This window comes from Heptranchias perlo, chromosome 8 (genome assembly GCF_035084215.1).
Source record: "Heptranchias perlo isolate sHepPer1 chromosome 8, sHepPer1.hap1, whole genome shotgun sequence".
In the NCBI taxonomy this organism is placed as follows: Eukaryota; Metazoa; Chordata; class Chondrichthyes; order Hexanchiformes; family Hexanchidae; genus Heptranchias; species Heptranchias perlo.
In genome coordinates, this window is record NC_090332.1 from 19,961,834 (window position 1) to 19,980,268 (window position 18,435).

General features: G+C 41.9%; 1 protein-coding gene across 1 annotated transcript; it reads left to right on the top strand.

Moving 5' to 3' along the window:
* Positions 1-273: 273 nt before the first annotated feature.
* calm2b (calmodulin 2b, (phosphorylase kinase, delta)) lies at positions 274-7,890 on the top strand. The gene is made up of 6 exons (XM_067988766.1): positions 274-377; positions 2,502-2,532; positions 3,613-3,756; positions 3,846-3,952; positions 4,938-5,073; positions 7,215-7,890. The coding sequence occupies exons 1-6, from the start codon at positions 375-377 to the stop codon at positions 7,241-7,243; spliced, it is 450 nt and encodes a 149-aa protein (XP_067844867.1). The 5' UTR covers positions 274-374; the 3' UTR covers positions 7,244-7,890.
* The last annotated feature ends 10,545 nt before the right edge of the window (positions 7,891-18,435 follow it).

The window sequence follows — 18,435 nt, forward strand, 5'->3', positions numbered from 1 at the left end:
ACGACCGCGCCATCGCCCAGCGGCCTACGTCTACCTCCGCGGGAAAAAAATAATCCCAAGGGTGGCTGTTTGGTGGGTAGGAAATTGGTACTTCATTTGGCCAAGAATAGAACGGAGGTAGAAAATTAGTTTGAGGCTTGATGCTACTATTTTGCGGTAAAGGACTTTTCTGTCGCCTCTGTAACTGTGGTGATATGGGGTGGGGGGGAGGGAAGGCCGATTCGTGGAGTGCGCGGTAGGCGGGGTTATGCGGAAGGATATGAACAGAGGGAAGTTAAGCAGCTGCTGTGAGCGGGGTGTTTATAGTCAGTGGTGGTGAAGTGGTGAGGAGTTAAGGCGTGAGTGGGGAATCGGTGAGAAGTAAGCGTTGCAAAATGGTGAGTCTTGCTCCACCTCTCTGTCTTTAATTTTTTTCCCGCCCCGTGGAAGGAATTGGATTTATTCCTGGTGAGGTTTGGTATCTTTTCGTTTGACTGCACTTTTGTGTAGAATTTTATTTCTCTCGTTGGGGACAGGGACCGCGTCTGTGGAGCAGGAGGGAGGGCGAGACCGCTGGACTTCAGTAGGAGCCACTGCGGCCCATTTCCCGCTCCGCCCCTCTTGCCATGAGCCACCGCGGACTCTCTTCTTTCTTCACCCCTTTTGCCATGTCTGCGTGGCCGATGTGAGGACGTGCGAAGAGGGGGGGGGGGGCAGGAGAAGTAATTCGTCTCACTACATATCCGGGATTGTGCTCGGGATGGGCGGCACGTTCCCGTCCGCCGAATGAAGCTGCTTGGGGTCGAAGAGGGGGGTGGGTTGACTCTTTCCTCCCTTTTTTTTTCATTGTCTGGTATGGTGTCTATGACCTTACCTGGTTTCGTGCTGTCTTTCCTGTTCGACCCTCCCGTTCACTTGTTTCGGGCGGGTGGTGGTCCCGGGTGCCTCGACTGGTGTGCAGCGGGTGGTCGGTGCTGTTGTGTCTGCCCGCTCCTCGCGCTGTCACGGATTCCTCTGATTCAAACTGCGGCAACGGTTCGGACCGTTAGTTCGGCGCGAGACAAAGCGCAGCGGGGACCCGGGCACGAGCCGGCCCGCGCGCGGGTCCACGCGACTTTCGCTGCCTCTGCAGTGTTAACTCTACGGCATTGGGGGGGGGGGGGGGGGGGAATGTTTTCTGTAATTTGTTTGAAGTTGAACATTTTTTTTTAAATAAATGGTTTGATTGGGGGGGGTGGGGCAGGTTACCTATCTTCGGAGATGGCTGATTTAAATTATCAGCACTTCCGGCTGCAGACGCGCAATGCAGAAGACAGCAAGAGGAGAGAAAACTGCAGGGCTCGGGGTCCAGAAAGGGAGGGTCTCGATAATAAAGGAATTGGACTAAATTAAGATTTTGACATGTTAACGAGTAGGTTTTAAAAATTCCCATTTAGCCAGTATGTGTCAAACTTTGTTTCGACGTAAAATCACCCTTTAATTAAAGTTGTACTTTTTCATGGAGTTTTTTTGGAATGTTTAAAAATGTTAACTTCGAATGCATTGCCCTTTTCTCTTCCACCTCTAGGTTGCATACCCTGTGACCTTTCCCTCTATTTTCTTGCTCAGAAGTCTTAACATTTTTTTGGGAGGCGAAGCTTAAAATGGTTACTGTGGGATCACTCATGTTGAAGAATGACTGTTGGCTTTGTGGAATTTGGACCCCTCCCTTACTTGCTACTGCTGGTTCTTAGTTTGTAGCGTTTCCTCTTACTGCATCAGTTATTGGCTATTTGCACTTGCCTTTTGGGCTTCATTTTGACCTATATAGATAAGCAATAAATGAGCTGCTTTCATTCAATGCTCTACTGAATTAGGTGGCATATATCAAGAAATTGAGGTTTTAAATTGGGTCCAGTGTTCTGTCCTCTACTGTAGGCTGAATTTGAGTCAATTCATTCTTTGTGTAAAATGCTAATGTCTTTGCCTATTGTAGTCATTAAGTTTTATTCCATCTATGTATGGTGAAACATCCCTGTTTGGAATTTTTATTAACTAGGTAAGGACTATAAATAGGTTTCATTTGATTTCAGAAGTTTTACTTCTGATGACCTGTATCTTGCAGTAACATTCTTTAGCTGTTGAGCCTAATTCTAGGGGTCATGTGACTTGGTCTCTTGGAAAATGTTGTCAATGTTGCTGGTTAGATATTGCAATTTAAAATTTTATGTTCAGTATGCTTATCTTGATGTGTGAAACTTTTGAAGTTGCTTTAGTGGAAGTGTAAATATTCAATCTCAATAGTGTACAGATATTTTTCAGCAATGGTGCCTTGAACATCATGCCATGTTTTTTGCAAACTAATGGTGAGGGTTTTTTAGGGAAGATGTATGAAATTTATAGTCCTGTCATGAGATTGAATTATTGCACCAGCTGGCCCAATGTTTTCTCTCTCCTCCCTTCTCTTCTTCCCGCCCCCCCCCAAATTAAATCATGTAGCCTGCTGTAAGAATAGTGCATAATCTGTAATTGTTTTTTTTCAGGCTGATCAACTAACAGAAGAGCAAATTGCTGGTAAGTATAGTGAATAAACTATCCTACTTTAGAATAATTGTGTGCACCTCAGTGTTAAAGGTCTGAGTTTCCTCTTGGAGGGAAGTGTGGCTATAAACTTTCATCCAAGTACTTAAACAGTTTTAATACTTGATTTAAATTGGTATAGCTAGATTGTTAATGCACCAATTGCTGAAAGGAAGTTTACTATGGGCCCCCCTCCAGGTAAAGTTCACATACAATAACTTAAATGGGTCAAATTTAGGTGCTTCTCTATTGCCCACCCTTGAACTTTGGCTCATCTCTTTAGTGGTGTGAATTGTCCAGTTAATACAACAGAACAGTGGAAATGAAATTTTTCAATGCATGCTATACATTTCCTGGATGTACTACAGCATTTTTGAAGCTGCAGTATCTTGTGTATTTGACTTAATCAGAAGTCTGCTACAGGGGAGTACATTGGCATCACTTGGTATTGATTGCCTAAACTGATTAGTTTGTGTATTTGGCTATTTGAACATTTTTCTAGAATACATCTTTCTCCTTGTATGCTTGGGGTGGGGGTGGGGAGAGAGGAAAGATGTGACACTTAGTGTGCTGCTTCAGGACTTGCATTGCCATTTTTCTTGTGGAAAGCTCCTTTGGTTTGTTCTGTAATAAATGACCCATGTGTTGAGTTTCCTGAATAACCAGGTTAATGCCCTGCAGCTTAGTTAACTAGTCAAAATTCTTTTTTTGGTGCAGTTGGTTTTAGATCTTAAGGTACTAATTGGTCAGATCTTTACCAATGCTTTTGCTGGGTTAGTTATTAAAATCAGTGGCTTTATTCAAGTGACACTTTTTTTAGATCTGGGAAACATGCAACATTTTAACTGGTGTTCAGTTTTAACAAATAGCACAAGGACATGATTAAGTGACAGTTTGAGAACTCTACAAGTTTAACAAACTTGATCTATATTTCTAAAGTCTATTCATGTAGGGTAAAGATCTTGATGCATGATTTAAAATATTAACTTCACCTGTACTAGTAAAGTCACAAATGCATTTACAGTTGCTATTGCACTAGATATGACTTTTTTTCTCTCCCGCCTCTGGTTGTAGAATTCAAAGAGGCCTTTTCACTCTTTGACAAAGATGGGGATGGCACCATAACAACAAAGGAGCTTGGGACAGTTATGAGGTCACTAGGCCAGAACCCAACTGAGGCAGAGCTACAAGATATGATCAATGAGGTCGATGCTGATGGTAAGCAAGAGGAACCAGGACCCCCCCCAAAGTCAATGTACTTTTTATAAATTATGGTGCATCTGTTTTCACTTCGATTTTCTTCACAGGAAATGGAACAATTGACTTTCCAGAATTTCTGACAATGATGGCAAGAAAAATGAAAGATACAGATAGTGAGGAAGAAATCAGAGAAGCTTTCAGAGTGTTTGATAAGGTATAGAGCAAATGTGGCACTTCATTTAAATAGAAAAAAATCTTAAATGCTCACACTTATTGCCAGGAATTAAATTCTTACTATATTGGGTGACTAGTGTCCATATCATGCACTTCCAAGTTAAGCACTTTTTGTTTGCTCTTGGGGCTGATATGGGTGTCATTAGTAAGGCCTGCATTTATTGCCCATCCCTAGTGAATGAAACAGGCAATTTATTGCTATCCCTAATGGAACTACATGCAGAGTAAAACTTCACTGCCCCAACAATGTGCTCAACCTCAAGCATGATCTGCATCAGTGTGGCACTCATTACACTCCAACTGTCCTTGTACTATCAAATTAGAACAGTTTTGCACTGTGGGTCTTTGCTCACTACAAAGTGGATTGAGACTACATTGTTTCACATTGGAACCTTGAAGCTAATGGACATAGACTTCCATCAATTTAACCTGGAAATCCAGGTCCTTTGGTGAAGAACTTGCATTTATATAATGCCTTTCATGACATCCCAAAGCACTTTACAGCCAGTGATGTACTTCTGAAGTGTCACTGCTGTAATGTAGGAAATGTGGCAGCCAATTTGTGCACAGCAGAGATGACCAGAAAATCTGATGTTGGTTGAGGGATAAATATTGACCAGGACACTGGGAAGAACTGCTCAAAATAGTGCCATGGAATCTTTTTTACATCTACCTGAGGGCAGATGGGACCATGGTTTAACACCTCATCCAAAAGATGGTTCCTCAAAGTAGTGTTCCCTTGGTACAGCACTGTAAATACAGCCTACATTTTGCACTCAAGTCTGGATTGGGCCATGAATGCACAACCTTTTGACTGAGGCAAGAGTGCTACCACTGAGCCAAAGTGAGATTCTGACCTGTGCCACCCAGTTCAATCTCATGCCTCTTTGATACCAACATGCAACTTTTTTCCTTGCACTGAGCTTGGAACAAAATCTTTAAGTGACATTTCTTTTGGCTTCCAGGATGGTAATGGTTATATCAGTGCTGCAGAACTTCGTCATGTAATGACAAACCTTGGAGAAAAATTGACAGACGAAGAAGTTGATGAAATGATCAGAGAAGCAGATATTGATGGTGATGGTCAAGTGAACTATGAAGGTAGGTTTGCTTGTAGTAGAAGTTACCATAGTTTTTCTCTATACCTGCATTGGTTGTTTTTCAACATCTTGCAGTTCCCACCTAATAAAAATGATTATTTTCTCATAGCCTTTGACAGGAAAGGCTACCAAATGTACTTATTTTCTCTGAATAAGTTGTCTGAGGTGGTAGAATGCTTGCTTATAACAGGTACTTGAGTAATTGGATGTGACCATCAGAAATGTACTATATGCTTGCAGATGGGGTGGGATGCCTACAAAATGCAGTTTCCTTTTTCTGAATGGTTTCACCATTTAACTGTTGGATACCCTTGTATGTAAAATGGTTTCACCATTTAACTGTCGGATACCCTTTTTTGAGTAACCAGAGATGTTGTAGCATTAGTGTGCAGTGTCATTGAGTGGTAATTGTGTAAAACAGGCAGTGCAGTACTTGGGATGAAAAATATGATTCTTGAAATGATGACCTTTAACATCCAATGCCTAAGGAAGGTAACCTTGCAATTAAATTGTTAACTTCCAAGTAAACCCAAAGAAGCCCTTATTGGACTAGTGTGTGGTGGCAGGGTATCTAATACTAATCAATCTAGATTGTCCAAGTAGAGAGGAAATCTTATAAATTGCTTTTCATTCTTCAAGAAATGCTATTTATACTTGTGTCTTGACTGTGCATTAATTGACATCCAAACTTAACCCTTTATGTATGAACTTAACTGTACAAGAGGTATGAGGAATCTTAAAAAATGTTGTACTTTGTTTACAAATGGCCCATCTTTGTGCTGTAGTATTGATATGAAGTCTCTATGCTTGTATTGCATTTCACCCCTTGCCCCAGGGATAGGAAAATGAATTTCTCAAGAAGCTAAGAATCTTGAACCAAATCTTTAACACTAGTCTTAGTCTATTTGCTTTAATTAAAGCTGTGATAAATTACAAGCTTCCCTCTGCTTTTTTCTTGTTCTGACTAAAAGTTTGTAAAATGAAGTCAAACTATTTACAGTAAAATTAGATTTACCATACAAGCCCAGACCTTTGGGGTGGCAGACTGGGTGCTCTGGCCTGTTCCAAAATAAAAGAATGTTGATTTACTTGATTGGCAGCCAAAGCAAAATGTCTTATGGTATCTAAAATTAAGTAATTTAGTCATAGTAAACAGATCAGTGAAGGTTAATCACCTGGTAAAGCAAGTCTAGAAGTTGGAAATTCATAGCCCTGGGGTACTACATATACATCTGTGGGTGGTGGATAAGTATAATGAGCATTGTTAATGCACATTAACTTCTGGAATGTTAAATTAGGTTGCCCTTGTCATGGGAGAAATGGCTCAACACATTTTCATACTTCATATAATTGTGACAACCATAAATAAACAAGTTTTAATCTTGCTAGATTTTGTGAATTTTCATGTAAGTGTCTCACTAGTCAAGATTATCCTGTGTAGTTTTGATTTGGCACAATTTTAAAAAGACAATATTACAGCTGGATAGCTTTCTCATGTCAAAGTTCCTCCGATAAATTTGTGATGTGAAGCTGATAATGATTTCTGATAGTTTTGCCTTTCAATGAAAACTTGTGAATTTCTGATCAATGTTGAGGTTTTAGTATTTTACACAATCTTGCCAAACAATTTTGCTCAACTCCTGGATTTGTTTGGCTACCTGAGCATACTTAGTTATAACCAAGAGCAGATTATTTGATTTCTAAACCAGGAATGAGACTGCTTTGGTGCCTGATCATGTAACTCATTCAAAGCTCAAAGTTGAGCCTAAATACTTAATTTCTTTCCTCCCACCCACTTAGTCTGTCAGCTCATTGACTTGGATAAAGTTTGCAATGTTCATTTTTACTCTTGAACTGATCTGTGAACACTAAATAGGAAAGTTTGTCACTTTTCTATGGTACTGTAGATATACAGGTCCATTGTTATTAAACAGCACAGTAAGTGATCAATCTGGTAAGCATGTAAATTCTAAAACTTATCTAGATTGTCCAGGGAATTTTGGTCTTCAGTAATGCACTGCGTGTCAAAGGAAAGATAGTTGCAACTAGCTGAGGTGGAAGTAGAAAGGCAGGTTGAAGTGCCAACTGATTAAAATCAGTTGTTTTAGAAACTGCAAGTAACATTTCCTCTTTCCTTTACAGAGTTCGTACAAATGATGACTGCGAAGTGAAGATCTTGTACAGAAAACATTTTTTCTTGTAAAAAAAAATTACCATTGTTTATTTGCCTTTCCTTTGTTTGTAATTTATCTGTATAATGTTTCTCTCCCTGCCCCAACTGTCTAAAACATATGCATGTATAGTGGGTAGAGTTACAGTCCATGTTACTTTCCTTCAGTATCTTCTTGTCATTGTGTTTTCTTTTGCATTTGAGAAGACTATTGATGTAACAAAAGTTGCATGTGGCTTTATCTTGAAGTGCATCCAAGCTCTTCTACACATTCAAAGCTACATAAGGACTTGTGGTTTGACGAGGGATCATCTGGGTATGCTGCTGTGAGGAAATGGCTGACAGTATCAGCATGTATTGCATTGCTGTTTAAATGCAGAGTTATCACTCTGCATTGAGTAAAGACAGAAAGCTTAAAATTTCTCAGCATTGCACTATAGCAAAACGGGTGTATCATCCAGGTACTCGTACACTAAACCTTTTTGTATTTGCTGTTCCATACAAGAAGCATTCTTGTTTTCTTACTGTGCTCTTTCAAAATTTTGTTTAGCCACTTAGTTCTTTCTGAAATCTGCTTTGGCACAAACATGCCTGAAATCCATTCCAAGTTGTATATTTTTTTCCAATAAAACTACAATTTACCCAAAATAGCTGTTCTTTCTTTTGTAGTTAATCCTATAACTTGGTGACAGAAGCAGTAAATTTAGAGATCTGCATTGACTAATATTTTGCAAACCAAAACCAGTATTTGGCTGCATATCAGTGTTAATTACTGTTAGCTTTAGAATCATGTGCCCATTTGAAAGTCTGCTTTTCTAATACTGGGCAGATCTTTTGCTCTTTATCTATACTTGTGTTCAGGTCCACTTCAGTGAAATGGATGCTTCAGAATTTCCTGTTTCCCATTTTAAACTCCTATCTGGTGGGGGAACTAGCAAAACTAGGTTAAAGCAAATGCTGATTCTTCACATTTATATTACATCTGCCATCTAATGGGTTCTGTTCCTAGATGTCAATCAGTTTTAATATTTAGGAAATAGAACAATTTGGTAAGTTTTTTTTATTGACCTTGTTAGCCAGCTGTAGTCTGAACACAAGTCCAGTTCTGTTCTAATCAACATTTCATTGTTTAGGATACCTTAGTTGAATGGGAAAATAGATAAGGCAGAGTCTGATGCTGGTTGCTTATATACTCATACAAATTGTATGAAGTGTACATGGAACAGTGCAGTAGTCTTCTTTCAATAAGGTGGAGATACAAAAGTATGTTTCAAATATGGTTACAACAGGAAAAAGTTAATTCACTTTGGTCTAACAACTGAAATACATTCTATTGCAAGTATTTAATTCACCAATTATGTTTGGGTTCTTGATGTGCAAATATAAATCAATTTGAGTTTACAAATTTGTGATGGCTAACACTCAGTTAAATTGTATCCTGGTTCCTTGTGATCACTTCCAAGCTGATCTGCATTACAAGGTTAACCAATTCTGGGTTCTACTGCAGTGTCCAGAGGGAAATGCTTTTTGACTGAAGAATTTCCTCTTGGGCAAGAATATAGAATAGAACAGCTACTAACAATGCAACATTGAGTGGTAGCTAGTATTATACTTGAGATTATTTCTGGTTTCACTGTCTAGATTTGTGGTCTTTATACTTTGGGCACTTAGGGGTGTCTTCAATAATGTAGGGTGATTAAATGAACTAGTCATGGAATGTCTACCAGTTGTAGGGCAACAAAACTAGCTTCATATTTACAGGTAATTTTTTTAAGGATTTTAAATTGTTGGTAGTGCTGGTGTATGTAAAGGGTTTTGTTGCTTGTAGGCAACAAATATAAGGTTTCAGAAAATGAGGCAGCAGACATGCTTGCTACTCCCCCCCCCCCCCCAACATTAGCTTGGAAAGCACCCGTGAAGTAAACAGGAATTTTTGCATCCAGCTGGTAAGACATCTGCCTCAAAATTGTTCTGAAACTGCTATACTTTCAATCAATTCCTGCGAGAACTTTGCAGCTTTATTGTAAAGATCCAAAAGGTAGATTTAATTTGGGTATTTTTAAACAGCATTTTCTAGTTAATTAACTGACCTCACTGAATCTCTTAAGCATGTACTTTACTCTGAAACCTGGTAACATCATAATCATACAGCACAGAAGAGGGGGGCTTTGGTGCTGTCTGTGCTGGTTTTTGAACGCTATCAAATTAGTCCCACTCCCCAGTTATTTCCCCATAGCCCTGCAAACTTCTTTCAAAAGGGAATTGGATATATACTTGAAAGTTACTATTGAATCTGTTTCCTCCACTTTCAGGCAGTGCATTTCAGATTGTAACAACTTGCTGCATTTAATTAAATTCTTTTTTCCCCATCTTGGATTTTTTTTGCCAATTCTCAAATCTGTTCTCTGGCTACCAACCCTCCTACCAGTGCAAACAGTTTCTCCTTAAACTATCAAAACCCCTCAATTTTGAACTGTTCTATTTAAATCTCCCCTTAACCTTCTCTGCTCTAAGAACAATCCAATCTCTATATAACAAGTCCCTGGTACCATTCTGGTAAATCTCTGCACCCTCTCCAAGGCCTTGATCACCTACCTAAAGTGAGGTGCCCAGAATTGGACACAATATTCTAGCTGAGGCCTAGCCAGTGACTTGGGTTCCTTGCTTTTGTATTTTCTGCCTCTATTTAGAAAGCCAAGGATCCTATATGCTGTTTAAAAACAGCCTTAACTTTCAAAGATTTGTGAATGTGAACACCCCTGCATCCTCTTTAAAATTGGCCATTTAATCTATATTGCCTCAATTTTCCTTCCAAAATGCATTACTTTACACTTCTGCATTAAATGTCATCTACCAGGTATTTGCCCATTTCACCAGTCTCCGTCCTTCTGAAGTATGTTGCTATATACTAATTGCTACACTACCATACATTGTCATCTGCAAACTTTGGGTATAGGAGCACCATTTCAATCAAAGAGCAGTGGTCCTAATACCTTCTCCAACCCTAGGAGAAGCACTGTATACTTGTGTTGTCTTTGTAAAATTTGCTGAATTGAACTACACTATAACCCCATACAATTTATTAAAATACAGTTGAGAACATTCACTAGTGAGTTCATTCACCACTGAAAATTGAAGATAGTAACTAAATTTCTTGGGATAAAATACTTTCAATGTTTCATTTTCTTAAATTTAAACTGAAATTAGCATTGGTATGCAGTTAAATGCAAAATTTACATGTGCATAATTCACTGGCTGAGTTTGCCTTAGATTGTGTATTCAACTTATTGGAAGCTATTTCTATATTTAAAGGATACACAGCAGGAATTAATTCAGATTATCTAGTGACCAGTCTAAAGTACAAGTGATTTATGGCAAGTCTGGTTTCTTGACATTCATGCATGTTTGAAAAGTAGAAGTAGCATTTCAATGTTCTTGAGCAGTTTGGGTGAGTGGTGAAATGTGACATGTAATATACAATGCAATTACAGACCAAATAGGACATGAGCATTGCAAAAAAGAAATCAAAAGGAAATAAGGGGGGAGGGAAGAAACTTCTGGTGAGGTTACTGATTTAACTGAGTTTGTGCTATTGTGAATGCTTAGTCAGAAGTCAGTCCTGGTAGTTCAGTCTGTTCCTGAGCCCTACAGTAGAAGTAATTAAAAATGGAGATGAACTTAACATAGGAAAATGATTAAATGCTAATTTTAGCAGATTTTGACATTTGATTTGAAAGAATCATGTAAAGTTGCTGTAGTATTAAAGTAGCCTTCCCCATACTGAATATGTTGAGTTCTTGAATTAAATTGTAATAGATTTGCTAAATACTGCAATGGAATGAAAGTCTGCCTAGCCACTGCTTATATGAAATTTGGGGATTAGAAATATTAGGGTAGTAAGAGTGATCTTTTGAGGTTGGTATTAAATTGCATTCTTGGGCAGAGTAGTGGAACCTAAAGCTACATGTTCCACATTGTCTTGTGTACTATCTGTACCAATTGTTTTGGTTTCTAGTTTTTTCTATCCATTATCCACTCCCAACTCCTTTTTAGCATTTACCTTCCTCTGTTTAGAAAACAAATGGAATTGCTTTCAGGCCTGTCAATACCACTTTAGTCAGCTGCTAAGATATGTGACTTGCCCATGGTTATGACCCTTCCAATTTTTCCCTTGCTGCTTAAGGAAAGTGCCTGATCTCCCAGGACCACTCACTGGGAATCTCATTTGTGTGCTAGTTTTAAAGCTTAATTATAGCCACCCTAGGATCACACAGTAGAAATATTTCCCTTGTGACTAAGTTCTGTTCCGGTGACCTGAATGAGAATGCAAGCCTTAGGAAGCACATCTCCATTCTCTTTTCCGTTCCCTCTCTTTCCTCCCCCCACCCCATCATTTTACAATAATGGAAGCTCTCAGCAAAAGTCTCCACCACCTCTGTAACCAGTATTAAAAGCTTTAAAATATAAGGTATGACTGACCTTTTAGGATATTGTCACAATTCACTGGTATACCAATAAGTTTGGTATTTATTTTCTCCATCCTCCAGTACAGGATGACAAATATTGTCCTCACAATTTAGTTAATATTTATATGTTCAGTAATTTTGGTGACTGAATATATTGAAATAATGTAGTGTCTTGAGTTGGAATTTGGGTTTATTTTGGGATTTGTGCTACTGATACAGGAAATGGGTGAATTGAGCTGAAGTTAACGGTTGGGATAGATTTGACAAATTTCTCAATGTAGATTATGCATTCACCTGACCAAGGGGATAATCTCCGAAAGCTTGTGATTTTAAAATAAAATTGTTGGAGTATAACCTGGTGTTGTAAGATTCCTTACATTTGTCCACCCCAGTCCATCACCGGCATCTCCACATCCTAGATTATGCAGTATGGGGTGAAACATAAATGACAAGTAGGCTGATCTGATATTTCTCTTGTCTGATTGTATCATGAGTAAATATTGTACTCAATGCAATACTTGTTTTTGTGGTTTTAAAAAAAATATATAGCTTGTATGTTTTAAAACAGCAGTTATTCTGAGGGACTGGAAATCTGAAGCGAAAGCAGAAAATGCTGAAAACACTCAGCAGGTCAAGCAGCACAGCATAGGGAAAGGAAACAGCAGTGCACTCAACCTTCTTTAGTTGGAATAATGTTATGGCCACCTAATGGCCTTTTTCAATGAGAATTTCTGTGTGTGCGTGCTAAAATCGGAAGAATAGTTTGCACTTTTAAGTGGTGGTGACAGCCTAGCTGCATAAATATTTTAACCCCAGCTAATTCCACCACACGCCCCTTCCCACTGCAGGGGAACTGATATTAGATAACAGTCTGAAGATCCAACCTGGGGCTTTCCTAGCCCAAATGGCTCAGTTCCACACTGTGCTTACGGTGAGATTAGAGAGTATATTTTATGAATGTATGCTTCTACCTCATCACTTCAGCGCGGGAACTGCAAGTTCAAAATGAATGAACGGAAATCCCGTGCTACCTCTGACCCGAATTCTGAAAACCGCCTGGGCAGGAGCGAAGTCGTAAATTTAGCTGTTTGGCTGGTCCATGCGAAAGCGTGAAGGAATCACTTTTAAACGTAGATCAAGGCCGTCGCATCTTAAGATTATGGATACATCTAAAGGCTAGTCTAAAAAATTTTTTTTACCAAATGCATAATACTGCAGAGGGGTTGAGATAGTCACTACAGTTAGCGAGCAAACACGAAATACAAGCGCAGCAATGGTCGGGGACGACCAATCGCCACAATGATGGTGACTTATTCTGGTTCACGGAAAAGAAAAGACTGCGAGTAATTGTGTCGAAAAAGCTGTACATGTGCACGTCACAGTGGCTATCACTGACCGCAGTGGGTTTGCTTGGACCATATTAAAGGTGATACTTCACTTCAACACAATTATTTTGAACCGACGATTATGCAGAAGGGCTATGCGCTAATTCTCACCGAGAGGATTTGACTACGCCAAGGATTTCATTGGAGTATCCCTTATGATAGTTTTTGTTTGAAAAGGGAGGGGGGGGGGGAAGGGGAGGGACAAGTCAAAAAAAATGTTCCGAAACTGGCAGTGAAGAATCGGTCTTGGAAAAGGGAAAACCTAACTAATCGGGCTGTGCTTGTAAATAGGATCCCGGCAATGGTATGACCATGGCCACAGCCGTCTCCAACCCCCCTACTGAGAAAATAGTGAAGAAAAAAACCAATCTAACCCACAAATCGAAAATAAAACCAAAAGTCAAGGAAGCCATAAACGCTAAAAGCAATCGTAATCGCAAGGTAGAAATTCTGCCCCTTCCACTGTTTTTTTTAAATATTAGCGTTTCTCGTTGATGTAATTTTTTTATTCATTCATGGGATGTGGGCATCGCTGGCAAAACCAGCAATTATTGCCCATCCCGAATTGCCCTTGAGAAGGTGGTGGTGAGCCGCCACCTTGAACTGCTGCAGTCTGTATGGTGAAGGTTCTCCCACAGTGCAGTTAGGTAGGGAGTTCCAGGATTTTGACCCAGCAAAGATGAAGGAATGGTGATATATTTCCAGGTCAGGATGGTATGTGACTTGGACGGGAACATGCAGGTGGTGGTGTTCCCATGTGCCTACTGCCCTTCTCTTCCTAGGTAGTAGAGGTCGTGGGTTTGGGGGGTGCTGTCGAAGAAGCGTTGGCAAGTTACTGCAGTGCATCTTGTAGATGCTACACACTGCAGCCACAGTGCGCTGGTGTTGGAGGGAGCGAATGTTTAGGGTTGTAAATGGTGTGTCAATGAAACAGGCTGCTTTGTCCTGGACGGTGTCAAGCTTCTTGAGTGTTTTTTTTAATTCATTCATAGGATGTGGGCGTCGCTAGCAAGGCCAGCATTTCTATTGCCCATCCCTAATTGCCCTTGAGATGGTGGTGGTGAGCTGTCTTCTTGAACCGCTGCAGTCCGTGTGGTGAAGGTTCTCCCACCGTGCTGTTAGGTAGGGAGTTCCAGGATTTTGACCCAGCGACGATGAAGGAACGGCGATATATTTCCAAGTCAGGATGGTGTGTGACTTGGAGGGGAATGTGCAGGTGGTGTTGTTCCCATCTGCCTGCTGCCCTTGTCCTTCTAGGTGGTAGAGGCCGTGCGTTTGGGAGGTGCTGTTCAAGAAGCCTTGGCGAGTTGCTGCAGTGCATCCCGTGGATGGTACACACTACAGCCACTGTGCGCCGGTGGTGGAGGGAGTGAACGTTTAGGGTGGTGGATGGGGTGCCAATCACGCGGGCTGCTTTGTCCTGGATGATGTCGAGCTTCTTGAGTGTTGTTGGAGCTGCACTCATCCAGGCAAGTGGAGTGTATTCCATCACACTCCTGACGTGCCTTGTAGGTGGTGAAAAGGCTTTGGGGAGTCAGGAGGTGAGTCACTTGCCGTAGAATACGCAGCCTCTGACCTGCTCTTGTAGCCACAGTATTTATGTGGCTGGTCCAGTTAAGTTTCTGGTCAATGGTTACCCCAGGATGTTGATGGTGGAGGATTCGGCGATGGTAATGCCGTTGAATGTCAAGGGGAAGTGGTTGGATTCTGTCTTGTTGGAGATGGTCATTGCCTGGCACTTGCCTGGCGCGAATGTTGCTTGCCACTTATCAGCCCAAACCTGGATGTTGTCCGGGTCTTGCTGCATGCGGGCACAGACTGCTTCATTTTCTGAGGGATTGCGAATGGAACTGAACACTGTGCAATCATCAACGAACATCCCCATTTCTGACCTTATGATGGAGGGAAGGTCATTGATGAAGCAGCTGAAGATGGTTGGGCCTAGGACACAGCCCTGAGGAACTCCTGCAGCAATGTCCTGGGGCTGAGATGATTGGCCTCCAACAACCACTACCATCTTCCTTTGTGCTAGGTATGACTCCAGCCACTGGAGAGTTTTCCCCCTGATTCCTATTGACTTCAATTTCACTAGGGCTCCTTGGTGCCACACTCGGTCAAATGCTGCCTTGATGTCAAGGGCAGTTACTCTCACCTCACCTCTGGAATTCAGCTCTTTTGTCTATGTTTGGACCAAGTCTGTAGTGAGGTCTGGAGCCGAATGGTCCTGGTGGAACCCAAACTGAGCATCGGTGAGCAGATTATTGGTGCCGCTTGATAGCACTGTCGACGACACCTTCCATCACTTTGCTGATGATTGAGAGTAGACTGAGAGTAGACTGATGGAGCGGTAATTGGCCAGATTGGATTTGTCCTGCTTTTGGTTGACAGGACATACCTGGGCAATTTTCCACATTGTCGGGTAGACTGTACTGGAACAGTTTGTCTAGAGGCGCGTCTAGTTCTGGAGCACAAGTCTCCAGCACTACAGCCGGGTTGTTGTCCGGACCCATAGCCTTTGTTGTATCCAGTGCACTCAGCCGTTTCTTGATATCATGTGGAGTGAATCGAATTGGCTGAAGACTGACTTCTGTGATGGTGGGGCTATCGGGAGGAGGCCGAGATGGATCATCTACTCGGCACTTCTGGCTGAAGATGGTTTCAAACGCTTCAGCCTTGTCTTTAGCACTCACGTGCTGGACTCTGCCATCATTGAGGATGGGGATGTTTACAGAGCCTCCTCCTCCCGTTAGTTGTTTAATTGTCCACCACCATTCACGACTGGATGTGGCAGGACTGCAGAGCTTTGATCTGATCCTTTAGTTGTGGAATTGCTTAGCTCTGTCTATAGCATGTTGCTTCCACTGTTTAGCATGCATGTAGTCCTGTGTTGTAGCTTCACCAGGTTGGTACCTCATTTTTAGGTACGCCTGTGCTGCTCCTGGCATGCTCTTCTACACCCCCCTTGAACCAGGGTTGATCCCCTGGCTTGTTGGTAATGGTAGAGTGAGGAATATGCCGGGCCATGAGGTTACAGATTGCACTGGAATACAAATCTGCTGCTGCTGACGGCTCACAGCACCTCATGGATGCCCAGTTTCGAGCTGCTAGATCTGTTCTGAATCTATCCCATTTAGCACGGTGATAGTGCCACACAACACTTTAGATGGTGTACTCAGTGCGAAGACGGGACTTTGTCTCCACAAGGACTGTGCAGTGGTCACTTCTATCAATACTGTCATGGACAGATGCATCTGCGACAGGTAGATTGGTGAGGACGAGGTCAAGTAGGTTTTTCCCTCGTGTTGGTTCGCTCACCACCTGCCGCAGGCCCAGTCTAGCAGCTATGTCCTCCAGGACTCCGCCAGCTCGGTCAGTCGTGGTGCTACCGAGCCACTCTTGGTGACGGACATTGAAGTCCCCCACCCAGAGTGCATTCTGTGCCCTTGCTACCCTCAGTGCTTCCTCCAAGTGGCGCTCAACATGGAGGAGGACTGATTCACCAGCTGAGGGAAGATGGCAGGTAGTAATCAGCAGGAGGTTTCCTTGCCCATGTTTGACCTGATGCCATGAGATTTCATGGGGTCCGGAGTCAATGTTGAGGACTCCCAGGGCCACTCCCTCCTGACTGTATATCACTGTACCACCACCTCTGGTGGGTCTGTCCTGCTGGTGGGACAGGACATAGCCAGGGATTATGATGGAAGAGTCTGGGACGTTGGCTGAAAGGTATGATTCTGTGAGTATGGCTATGTCAGGCTGTTGCTTGACTAGTCTGTGGGACAGCTCTCCCAATTTTGGCACAAGTCCCCAGATGTTAGTGAGGAGGACTTTGCAGGGTCGACTGGGCTTGGTTTGGCTTTGTCGTGTCCGATGCCTTGTGGTCCGGTGCCAGTTGGTCCATCCGGTTATTGGAGTTGCATTCACCCAGGCAAATGGAGAGTGTTCCATTACACTCCTGACTTGTGCCTTGTAGATGGTGGAAAGGCTTTGGAGAGTCAGGAAGTGAGTCACTCGCCACAGAATACCCAGCCTCTGACCTGCTCTTGTAGCCACATTATTTATGTGGCTGGTCCAGTTAAGTTTCTGGTCAATGGTGACCCCCAGGATGTTGATGGTGGGAGATTCGGCGATGGTAATTCCATTGAATGTCAAGGGGAGGTGGTTAGACTCTCTCTTGTTGGAGATGGTCATTGCCTGGCACTTGCCTGGCTACACTTCCTTTGATTGTTAACTAACCGTCAAATTATTTTTGTGCTGACTATTCCAGCAAAATAGTAATTCGCTAACAGAAGAGCAGGAATCATCTCGAGGAGGGTGGTGGCAAGAAAATCTCAAAGTAAGTGTAGAATCGACATTAGAATAAATCTAGGAAATGTAGCAGTGGATTGTGATCATATCTGCAAGCTGGGAAGATTGTGGTTTGCACTATGATAAATATCTGTCAAAAATCATAATTGAGGGGAATCCCATGATGATCTTTTGTTGACCATAATCCAGATGAAGACATTCATATTTTGACAATGTGCTTTTTTTTTACATGGCTAGAATTGAACAAAATTAAAGGTGCAACTGTACTACCATTTCTGTGTCACTGCAAATTGGTTCATACTTCACAATGATGCAAAAGTAATAGTGGGGTACATTTATAAAATTGTACTCCATATGGGAGCTTTGCCCACTAGAAGCCCATACTGGGAATTTGCGCACTCAATCTCCACAATTTTCCATTTATCCAGCAGCGAGAGTATCCCCTCCAGGAGCCACTTCACTTGGGCTTGACACAGCATGAAGTATAGTCTCCAGAGTGGTGTCAGCCAAACTTAATAAGTGCTTGGGGTTACGATGGAACTGGTCCGAATGGGATGCACCTTCGGATGCTGAGGGAGGTAAGGGAGGAAATTGTGGAGGTACTGGCCATAATCTTCCAGACATCCTTAGATACGGGGGTGGTGCCAGAGGACTGGAGAATTGCAAATGTTACACCCTTGTTCAAAAAAGGGTGTAAAGATAAACCCAGCAACTATAGGCCAGTCAGTTTAACCTCGGTGGTGGGGAAACTTTTGGAAACGATAATCTGGGACAGAATTAACAGTCACTTGGATGAGTGTGGATTGATTAGGGGAAGCCAGCACAGATTTGTTAAAGGCAAATCGCGTTTAACCAACTTGATAGAGTTTTTTGATGAGGTAACAGAGAGGGTCGATGAGGGCAATGCAGTTGATCTGGTGTATACGGATTTTCAAAAAGCGTTTGATAAAGTGCCACATGGTAGGTTTGCTATTAAGATTGCGGCCCATGGAATAAAGGGGGCAATAGCAACATGGATACAGAATTGGCTAAAT

Excerpts from the sequence above, each read along its gene's own strand:
- calm2b (XM_067988766.1), top strand. Across the intron at positions 3,757-3,845 it reads CAATGAGGTCGATGCTGATG|GAAATGGAACAATTGACTTT; the intron begins GTAAGCAAGAGG and ends TTTTCTTCACAG. Across the intron at positions 5,074-7,214 it reads TGGTCAAGTGAACTATGAAG|AGTTCGTACAAATGATGACT; the intron begins GTAGGTTTGCTT and ends TTTCCTTTACAG.